Raw genomic sequence first — 11,201 nt, 5'->3', positions numbered from 1 at the left:
GGGGGGCCTGTACTTATCAGAGTTGGCAGGGGAAAGAGCAGAGTGACAGCAAGTAGCTTGCCCCTGCCCAAGAGAAGCGGTGTGGCCCAGTGGAAGGAGCCCAGGCCCGGGCATCAGAGGTCCTGGGTTCTAATCCTATCTCACTACTTGCTTGTTGTGTGACCTTGGGCAAGTCACTTGCCTTCTATATTCCTCGGTTTCCTCATCTGGGTTATGATACCTGTTCTCCCCACTTCCTTAGACTGTGAGCCTTGTGAGGCCTCGTGTGAGACAGGGACCACGTCCAACCTGAATGTCTTCTATCTAACCCAACACTTAGTACCACACTTGGCACACAGTAACTACTTAACAAATACCACAATTATCAGAAAGCTCCTCTAGTCCGTAAGCTGTCTGTAGGCAGAGATCATGTCTGCCAACTCGGCTGTATTGTATTCTCCCAAGCGCTTAATACAGTGCTCTGTATACAGTAAGTGCTCAATAAATACAATTGATTGATTGAAAGAAACCCTAACCGTGTGTTTGAGTTAGGGAGACTAGCTCGGCCCCCACATACAGATTCTGGAATTCTGGTCCAGGCAAAAACGAGGCAGGTCACCGCTACCGTCCCCACTCCAGCCAGAGTTTGGTAAAGAACAACTGTGAGGAATCCAGCCTGATTCAGTGAGCGAAGGAAAATACCTGCCTGTTCCCCAATTCAAAGGATATGTCTGACTTAATAATTACCATCCCTGGTGGAAAGACAGAGGTGACCCCCATTCCGTTCCCCCGCCCCCGATAAGCTGCCCATTTATAGTTTTACCTTGTAGAAATTCAGCAAAAGCAAGCTCAGGAACACAAGTCTGAAAAAAAAGGAAGGCTAGGGGAACAACTCCCAGCAGAGACAGTCTATTAGAGGGAAGCTTTATTGTATTCACCCGAAGGAGGGAAGAACTCCAGCAGAGGAAAACCTCTCCAAACTGACTAAATCGCCCTCACGTACACACCTGTAAGCTGCTTCCTCTCTCCTGGCTGCCCAAGAGCTATGCACACTCAACTTAGTTCCAGTCCGAGACACTTTCTCCCTCTGAAGTGCAGGGTTCAGGACTGCTGCTGCTGCAAGAATTCCTCTGGGTGAGGTTGCTGCTCCTCTGTCTGCCCGGCCAGCTGGAGCTCGTGGGGCTGGTTGCCGAGCCGGAACACCACAGGGATCTGGGCCAGGGCTGGGTTGGTCTCCTGCAGTCTCAGGATCCACTGGGCGAGGGTGTCTTGATCGTGTGCCCCGGCCATACACATGGCAAACACAGGGCCTTCTTCCACTGGGAGAAGAGCAGAAACTCCTTGCCGTTGGCTTTAAAGGCCTTCCTCTTCCCCCTCCGCCTTAGACTGCGAGCCCCAGCTGGGACAGGGACTGCGTCTGACCTGATCACCTTGTCACTACCCCAACGCTTAGAACAATGATTGACGCAAAGAAAGCCCTTAACCAATACCATAATTATTATTATTCAATCAGTTCTCTCCCTCTTCCTAGCCTTGCTCCTCTCCCACTACACCCAGCCTACTCACTTAGCTCCTCTATTGCCTACCTACTTGCTGTGCCTCACTCTTTCTCATCTCCCCACCCTATTTTCCCTTCCCTTCTGCGTCACCTTCCGTGTGGCCTAGTGGAAAGGGCACGTGAGGTCCGCGGACGACACTACATGGGCAAGTCACGCAACTGTTCTCGGTTTCCTCATCTGTTAAATGGAGATTCGATACCTGTGCTCCCTCCTACTTAGACCGTGAGTGCCACGTGGGACAGGGGCTGTGCCCGACCTGATTACCTTATATTTATTCCACTGCTTGGCACGTAGTTGGCGCTTAGCAAATGCCACCTATGCACTGAGGTACTCGTGTCTCCGCCCTGCCCCACTCCCAGCCCTTGGGGATATACTCAACTGCCTCTGCTACTTGCAACTGATTTTAATGTCTGCCTGCCCCACTAGATTGTAAACTCCTTGAAGGCAGGGGTCTACTTACTCTATTGGACTCTCCCAAGCACTTGGTATAGTGCTCTGCACATAGAAGGTGCTCAGTAAACACCACTGACTGATTGGTAGGAGCAACCGAGAGAGTGCGGGCGGAGACAGGGATGGTGCAGGATGGAGACAATGGAAAGGTTGGAAGTGGGGCAGAGGAGAGCGGATCAAAAGTGGAATGGGTCTAGACACGGGGCCTAGAAGACCCCCCACACACACACACCCAGGCCCCCAGATTCCCCCGCCTCTCAGGTCCTTGAACTAGTTTTATGGCTTCTATCCCTCGTCCTGAACCTGACACTCTCTCAACCCACACTCAACCTATAACGAGTGGCTGCTTCCTTCCCCCCAAATCATCTCTCCTCCCCAACTCTACTGGCCTTGTTAGACCCCGAGGTGGATGCCCTGGCACCTGCAGGCCTGACTTTGGAAACCCCTAGCCTAAAGGACGCAGTGGGAAGCTGGACAGAGGCCAGGCCTGGCAGTCGGAGAACCTGGGTCCTAATCCCAGCTCTGCCACTTGTCTGCTGTGTGACCTTGGGCAAGTCACTTTGCATCTCTGTGCCTCAGTTACCTCATTTGGAAAATGGGGATTAAGACCGGGAGCCCCATGTGGGACACACGCTGTGTCTAATCTGATTTGCTAGTATCGACCCCGGGGCTCAGTACAGCGTATGGCACACGGTAAGAGCTTAGTAAATGCCATGAACAAAACCAAACCAAAAAAAAAGGTGGGGTGAGCTTGCTCTCCTGATTTCCACTCCCAGGTAGGGCACTGTCGTTACCCCTTTGCCGGGTTTCTGCGTGGCAGACGCCTCAGGCGGGGGCTAGTGAGAGAAGGCTTTGGGAACTTCAAATGGACTCTAACCAAAGCCCTTCCCCTCCTTCTCGAGCATCTACTGAGTGCCCAGCACTATGCTCGGGAGAGTGTCTCGGAATTAGTAACGTCTCACGTCTTCACCCCCACCTCAGAAACCCCCCAAAGTTGCCCATTCCTTTCCAAATCAAGCTTGGACTCCTGACCGTCGGCTTTAAGGCCCGCAGTCAGCTCTCCCCATCCTCCTTATCCACTCTCTTCTCCCACCATCCCCCGGCTCACACTCTTCGGTCCTCTCAAACTAACCTACTCACTGTGCCTCATTCTCGCCTCTCTGCCGCGGCGGGCCTCTCGCTCACGTCCTCCTTCCTGCCTGGAGCTCCCTCCCCACTTCACATCTGACAGACCGCCGCTCTCCCCATCTTCAAAGCCTTTCGGAAATCCCATCTCCTCCGGGAGGCCTCCCCCGTTTGATTTCGAATCTGTTTCCCACCTACTATCCCCAGTTGCCATTTCAGCACTTCCGCGCCACTTAGCGTACAGACCCTGATCCTCTGTAACTTGAGTGGCTGTCTCCCCCGTTAGACTATAAGCTGCTTGAGGGCCAGGATCGCGCTGGCTAATTCGGCAGGCGCTCAGCGTAGTGCTCCGTACCCAGTAGGGGCTCGATAAATACTACTGACTGACTGGGAGTAGACATAATCCCTGCCCTCCAGGACCTTACAATCTAGCAGGGGGGGAAAGTCATGAAAACCAATTCCAGGTAAGGGGAAGTAATGGAGAAAAAACATATGTCCCTATCCTTCCCCTCTAGACTGTAAGCTCCTTGTGGGCAGGGAACATGTCTACCAACTCTATTACAGTGGACTCTCCCAACGGACTCTCCAAAGCGCTCAGTGCATTGCTCTGCACACAGAAAGTGCTCAATAAATACCACCGATTGATTTCCCCAAAGGAGGGGCTCCCAAATCCCCACCACGGGGCCTTAGGCACGGGGACCGTCCCTGACATTGAAATTCTTTGGAATCAACTTCCACCCCAAGAGGCAATTCACTCCCCAGGACGGGGCTTCATGCCCGCCCCTCCCGTGGCCCCATTACCTTCATCCACATCAAACTCGTTATCATCCCAGGGTCCTCGGTCCAGATCCAAGTCAAGCTGCATGGGGCAGTAGAAGTTTCTCTCTGGTCCAAGCTCCTCCTCTTCCTGCCGGGGGAGGGAAGGGCTGAGAGTGCGGCTGACCCCTGTGGAGCCGGCCCCTACAGCACCGGCCCCAAGGCCTAGGGCGGCCTTCCCCATGGGGACTGCACTGGACTCTCTCTTCCCGCTCCACAGACAGCAGCGCCGGCTCCTCCTCTCCTATTCTTCTTTTCACCCGGGCTCCTCCTCCTGGCCCATCCCCTGACTTCTTAGCCTCCCCGGGCACCCAACTCCCCACAGAGTCCTCTTACCTTTTCCCCGGCCACCAGATCGGCCCTCAGGATGTGGTAGTACACGCACTTATCCCTGAGCCACAGGGGGAAAGGTCCTTCGATGAAGATGGGCCGCGAGGGGCTGTGGCGGGCCAGGGCGGCTTGCTGATCGGGGCTCTGAATGCCTGGGCGACGGGAGGGATCGAGGAAGGATGGGGGAAGGACCGGGGAAAGGACACGGCAGCGTGCCCCAGGGTGCCGAGCCCCTGAGACCGCCCGGCCCGCCTGCAGGGCTTACCTATAATATGAGGCCGAAACAGGACACCGGCTCCCGCGGGACTCTCGGCTGCCTCTGGCATCTGCGGCCAGAAAAGCAAAGTGGCGGAACGCTGCCAGGCCTCCGGGCCTCCTAGGGTAGGGCCAAGCTCAATATCTGGCCCGGGGAGCGGGCGGGGGGGCGGGGAGGGAGCCCAACCACCAAAGTCCCGGGCAGGAACTACCGGGGAAGTCCTCAGCGATGGAGGTTCACAGTCGAAGAGATGGGACAGATCGACAGAACAGACAGAGGGATGTCCGAGTCCCTGGGGAATCCACAGGACCCCCGTGTCAGTCCCGGTCGGACTGGGGAAGGAAGCGGGAAACAGCCCCGGCAGTGGGGGCTGGGGGAGGAAAGGGAGGCGTCCCCGCTTGTGGGAGCCGGGTGGATCAAAGGGTGGATTCAAGCGGCCCCTGGGTTAAGCGCTTAGTATAGTGCTCCGCACACGGTAAGCGCTTAATAAATACGATTGAATGACAGACGATGGAACGAATGTCCGTTACCTGGTACACGGTGACTCTGGCACTCAGGTCGGCTGCGATGCGCTGCAGGCCCAGCCTGGCCAGGTCGACGGGATCCTGCGGCAGGGGCTTGGGCAGGGGGAAGGGGTTGATGTTTTTGAAGCGGGGAAACCAGTACATGATCCGATGGTATTTGAGCATCGGGTAGCTCTTCCTCCCAAAAACCTGAAGCAGCAGGAACTCCGTCTCTTTGTTGGGCAGGACTCCTGAGCGGGCCCAGGAAGGCGAGCGGAGGAGGAAGAGAACCCGGGGAGGGAGACAGACAGGGAAGGAGAGAAGGAACCTAGGTTTCAACTGAGCGGGGGATGGGGTCGGGGGTACGGGGAGGCCACTGGGTAGACCAGCTGTGTCAGGGACCCGAGACGGGCTGACGTCCCGGGTTTCCGGGGGGCTCCGAAGATGCGGCCTCTCCTCGCCCCACTTTCCGGGCCCAGCCCCGCTGCCCAGCCGGGACTATCGGCCGGGGAGGGGGCCCGGCCTAGGCCGGCTCGAGCCTGGGTCCGAAGCCGGGGGCCAATCCCGGGGGCCCGTCTCCGCCCGCCCCCGTTCCGAGGCTCCCCAGTGGGGGAGGGAGGCGGGGGCCCGGCTCCGGTCCGGGCTCCCGGGATGAGGCGGGGAGCGGGAGGCCCCGTGGGCACTGGCCCTCACCATGGTTCTCCATCTGCTCCAGCACCTGGACGCCACACTCCTGCTGCCGAGGGTAGTGGTTGAAGATGCGCTGGATAAAATTGCGCGGCACGAAGACCTCCTTGGGGAAGACATCCAGCAGGAGGTTGTAGACGGCCAGGTCCCGCTCCACGCCGTACTCCTTCATCTTGCCGAGGGCCGTGTAGATAAAGTCCACGTGGCCCCGCTTGCGCACGCTCCGCTGGTTGAACACGTCCACCGCTCGCGTGAAGCCTGCCTTGTCTTTGAAGCCCCCGGACGCCCGCTGAAAGAAGTCCTCAAACGGCACCAGGGCTCTGGCGGCCCCGTCCTGGCCCTGCCCTGAGGGGGCCCCGAGGGTGAGCTGCGAGTCACCTGCTGCTTTTCCCGTGCTGCCGTCCGGAGCCTGAGGGGGGTCCTGAAGAGGCGGGGGGACAGACCATTAGTCAAAAATTGGGATTTGTCGCTCCCTGGCCCGGGCCCGAGCCACTCCCTTCTTCTCGGAAGAGGGTCAGACCTGAACACTGACTTCCCACCCACCCCCCACCTACCTACCTGCTCTCTCCCCCAACGGTTCCCCAACTCACCAGCTTGGTTCCTCCCTTCTAACTGCACCTCACTCTCAATAAGTCAATCAATCGATCAATGGTATTTATTGAGCGCTCACGCCGCTTGGCAGAGGACAATACAACAGAGTTGGTAGGCGCGCGAGGAGATGGACATTAAGATAAATTACGGCTAGGGGACAAAGACCCTCGACTCTCCCTCCTCCGTCCTCTTGCTCCGGCTGGTCCTCCGGTTTGGAACTCCATCCCTCCTCACACCAGACCGATCACGGCGCACGGCGCTCCCCACATTCAAATCCCTCGTAAAATCCCACTCTCCTCCAATGGGTTTCCCCCAATGAATTCCCAGCACTCTGAGACATAGCATCCCTTCAGCCTATTCTAGCACTCGGGGACTTGTTGCTTATTTACACTTACCATTTTACAGGGGAGGCAACCGAAGCACGGAGAAGTTGTGAGTTGCCCAAGGTCACACAGCAGACAAGTGGTGGAACCTTATATCTATATCTGCTCAATTGATTCAGGCCACTCACTGTAAATAATTTTTAAGTTGGGCTCCCACATCTCCTTCTAACTTTTTTGACATGAAAGACCCTTTCATGGACTTCTTCACATTGTGGATGGCAAGCATATAAAGTTCATTCCCACAGAATGTTGTGCAGGCAGCGAATAGTAATAGTTTCAAGAGGGGTTTGGGTAAACTCATGAGTGAACAGTCCAAAATGTGTTATAAAGGAGAAAATTAGGGATGTTGGATGGTACGTTAGAAGATGGAATGCAAGGATACCAGCCTTGTGGACAGGGAATTTAAACTATGAGCCCCATGGGGGACAGGGACCTGGTCCGACCTGACGCGCTTAACAAATACCATAACTGCTATTATTATTATTACTAATAATAATAATAACGAAAGGTCACTTTGCTCTTCTGTTCCTCCCAAGGGTCTAGTACAGTGCACCACTCCAAGTGGGAGCTCAATAAATGTACTATGACTATTACCTGCAACCGAGACCGTGTCCAACTGTGGATGATTTTGTATCTCCTCCAGCGCTTAGTACAGTACTTGGTGCATTGTAAGGGCTCAACAAATACCACTGATTATTATCATCGTTGTTATTATCATTACTGCTCCTTCCTTCCTGCCTCATGGATCTCGGGAAGAATCCCCAAGAGCAACCAGCCCCTTCTCAGCCCCTCCCACCGTTATATCCAGCACCCTAGCGTCCCAATCTCGAGTCAACTTACGAGCGCCCGCTGGGTGGAAACATGACTCCAAATCCCGGATAACTTCAAGAGGGCCCAGCCAGAGAAATCATCTCACGCATCCTCCTAAGCAGCCCAGATGGATTCGGCTCTCTTCTAATGTTAAAAGGTCCTCCAGAAACTCCTTACTATCGGCTTAAAACACCCGGTCAGCTCTCCCCCTCCTACCCTGTCTCCCCCTCTAGACAGTAAGCTCGTTGCGGGCAGGGAAGGGGTGTTTTATGTTGTTATATTGTACTCTCCCAAGCACTTAGAACAGTGGTCTGCCCATGGTGAGCGCTCAATAAATCCGACTGACTGGCCTCCTTACCTCATTTATTTCCTCCTACAACCCAGCCCGTTCACTCCGCTCCATTAACACCAACCTACTCTCCGTACCTCACTCTCAGCTATCTCAGCATTGAGCCCTCGCCCACATCCTCCCTCTGGCCCAGAATTCCTTTCCCCTTCGTATCTGACAGTCCACCACTCTGCCCACCTTCAAAGCCCTTCTAAAATCACGTGTCCTCCAAAAAGCCTTCCCCGACTAAGCCCTCACCTTCCCTGCTCCCTTCTGCGTCGCTCTTGCACTTGAATCTGTCCCCCTTAAGCACTTGCTATTCACCCCACCCTCAGCCCCTGAGCACCCCTGAACACACCTTTATATCCTGCCATTTCCTCTACCTATTTATTTCAATGTCTGACTCCTCCACTAGACTGTAAGCTCCTCGTAGGCAGGGAGCGTGTCTACCGACTCGATTTTTGTTCCTTCTAGACTGTTCAGTCATAGTGGGCCGGGAACGGTGTCTGCCAACTCGGTCGTTTTGTACTCTACCAAGCACTTGGTTCCGTGCTCTGCACACAGTAAGCACTCAATAAATGCCACCAATTGACTCTCTCTGGCCTAGTGGATAGAGGACGAGCCTGGGAGTCAGAAAGACCTGCATCCTAATCTCAGTTCCGTCACTTGTCTGCTGTGTGACCTTGGGCAAATCGCTTCACTTCTCTGTGCCTCAGTTACCTAATCTGTACAATGGGGATTAAAACTTTGAGCCTCACGCAGGATAGGGATTGCGCCCAACCTGGTATCCACCCCAGTGCTTAGTACAGTGCCTGGCACATAGTAAGCACTTAAATACCATTTTTTTTTTTAAAAAAAAAAAGGTTTTCCTGATCTCTTGATCTAATTCCCCATACCTGAGCAAGGCGGCTCCCCACCACGTGCAGGAGACGTCTCTGCGGAGCCACCTGATACAGGGTTCTCCAGCCCAGGGAGAAGTCTCGGGCCAGGAAGCCCATCCACACACAGCTCATCCTGCTGATGGCCACTTCTGACCCTGGCAGATCAGCAGCACTCCTGCTAAAGAGAAACACCGTAGGGTCAGTTTATCCTACGCGTAACTTCGACACAGACAAACCCTTCCCTTTCCCAGGGTCCCTGCTGTAACCACCGTTCGCCCTAAGCAACCCCTCGCGCTTGGGATTGGCGATGCGAAACCCTTTCCACTGGGAGAAACAGCCATGGATGAATAATGAAAATGGAGAGACAATTCCTCGGGGAGAAGCAGCGTGGCTCGGTGGAAAGAGCCCGGGCTTTGGAGTCAGAGGTCATGGGTTCAAATGCAGCCTCGGCCACTTGTCAGCTGTGTGACTTTGGGCAAGTCACTTCACTTCTCTGTGCCTCAGTTCCCTCATCTGTAAAATGGGGATGAAGACTGTGAGCCCCCCATGGGACAACCTGATCACCTTGCAACCTCCCCAGCGCTTAGAACAGTGCTTTGCACATAGTAAGCACTTAATAAACGCCATTATTATTATGGTATTCATTAAGCGCTTACTATGTGCTAGGCATTGCACAAAGTGCTGGGGTGGATCCAAGCAAATCAGGCTGGACCCAGCCCTTGGCCCACGTGGGGCTCACAGTCTCAATAGAGAAGAAGCGTGGCTCAGTGGCAAGAGCCCGGGCTTTGGAGTCAGAGGTCATGGGTTCAAATCCCAGCTCCGCCACTTGTCAGCTGGGAGACCTTGAGCAAGTCACTTCACTTCTCTGGGCCTCAGTTCCCTCATCTGTCAAATGGGGATGAAGACTGTGAGCCCCCCGGGGGCCCACCTGATCACCTTGCAACCTCCCCAGCGCTTAGAACAGTGCTTTGTACATAGTAGGTGCTTAATAAACGCCATTATTATTATGATATTTATTAAGCGCTTACTATGTGCTAGGCATTGCACAAAGCACTGCGGTGGATCCAAGCAAAATCAGGCTGGACTCAGCCCTTGGCCCACGTGGGGCTCACAGTCTCAATAGAGAAGCAGCGTGGCTCAGTGGAAAGCGCCCGAGTCAGAGGTCATGGGTTCAAATCCCGGCTCCGCCGCTTGTCAGCTGGGTGACTTTGGGCAAGTCACTTCACTTCTCTGGGCCTCAGTTCCCTCATCTGTCAAATGGGGATGAAGACTGTGAGCCCCCCGGGGGACAACCTGATCACCTTGCAACCTCCCCAGCGCTTAGAACAGTGCTCTGCACATAGTAAGCGCTTAATAAACGCCATTATTATCATTATTATGGTATTTATTAGGCGCTTCCTATGTGCTAGGCATTGTACAAAGCGCTGGGGTGGATCCAAGCAAATCAGGTTGGACCCAGCCCTTGGCCCACAGTCTCAATAGAGAAGCATTGTGGCTCAGGGGAAAGAGCCCGGGCTTTGGAGTCAGCGGTCATGGGTTCAAATCCCGGCTCCGCCACTTGTCAGCTGGGTGACTTTGGGCAAGTCACTTCACTGGGCCTCAGTTCCCTCATCGGTCAAATGGGGATGAAGACTGTGAGCCCCCCGGGGGCCCACCTGATCACCTTGCAACCTCCCCAGCGCTTACAGCTGTGCTTTGCACATAGTAAGCGCTTACCGAATGCCATCACTATTATTATTATTATTTTCCAGGTGAGGTAACTGAGACCCAGGGGAAGCGAAGTGACTTGTCCAAGGTCACCCAGCAGACAAGCGGCGGGGGCGGGATCGGACCCCTCGCCCTCCTGACTCCACCGCGCCATGCTGCTCCTCAGTGAGGACTTCGAGTGGGGCACAACTTATCGGAGCTACGTCTTAACGGAACACGCCTCCCGGGCCCCCTGCATGCTCTTCCCGGGAAAAGGTCGCCGATTTGGACTTCCCAAGCGCTTAGTACAGTGCTGTGCACATAGTAAGCGCTCAATAAATACGATTGATGATGATGATGATGCCCCCGGACCTGAGGTCGGGCCGACAAGGCCCCGACGGCGGCTCCCTCACGGGTAGCGGCAAGCCGGGGCGCTGCGGCAGGAACTACTTCCGGGTCACGGCGCGGCGGCAGGAACTACTTCCGGGTTACGGCACGCTCGGGCCCTCCCTGCCGGCGCTCGGCCTTTGGCGCTGGGAGCCAATGGGCGGGCTGCGCTTCGGAGCCAATGGGCGGGCTGCGCTTCGGAGCCAATGGGCGGGCTGCATCTTGGCCCCTCCCCTCCAGAAGCCCCGCCCCTCCCTGGCGGAGCCCCATTGGACGAATCAATCAATCAATCAATCGTCTTTATTGAGCGCTTACTGTGGGCAGAGCACTGGACTGAGCGCTTGGGAAGTCCAAGTTGGCAACATATAGAGACAGTCCCTCCCCAACAGTGGGCTCACAGTCTAGGAGGGGGAGACAGAGAACAAAGCCA

General features: G+C 55.3%; 1 protein-coding gene across 2 annotated transcripts; it reads right to left on the bottom strand.

The window, feature by feature from the left end:
• Positions 1–882: 882 nt before the first annotated feature.
• Positions 883–10,808, bottom strand: ECSIT (ECSIT signaling integrator). Of its 2 annotated transcripts, none has more exons than XM_038770672.1 (8): positions 10,757–10,808; positions 8,714–8,873; positions 5,712–6,126; positions 5,046–5,269; positions 4,525–4,585; positions 4,266–4,411; positions 3,915–4,020; positions 883–1,298 (listed from the first exon to the last, which is right to left on the bottom strand). In XM_038770672.1, exons 2-8 carry the CDS (start codon positions 8,828–8,830, stop codon positions 1,081–1,083), a joined length of 1,287 nt encoding a protein of 428 aa, XP_038626600.1. In that variant the 5' UTR covers positions 8,831–8,873; positions 10,757–10,808; the 3' UTR covers positions 883–1,080. The 2 variants fall into 2 exon arrangements, with proteins under 2 accessions (XP_038626600.1, XP_038626601.1); XM_038770673.1 differs by having other exon boundaries at positions 8,714–8,876; positions 10,757–10,800.
• Positions 10,809–11,201: the final 393 nt, after the last annotated feature.

The sequence above is a fragment of the Tachyglossus aculeatus genome, chromosome X2 (genome assembly GCF_015852505.1).
Source record: "Tachyglossus aculeatus isolate mTacAcu1 chromosome X2, mTacAcu1.pri, whole genome shotgun sequence".
NCBI lineage: Eukaryota > Metazoa > Chordata > Mammalia > Monotremata > Tachyglossidae > Tachyglossus > Tachyglossus aculeatus.
The sequence above is the reverse complement of the archived record's forward strand: the minus strand, read 5'-3'. Positions and strand labels throughout refer to the sequence as shown.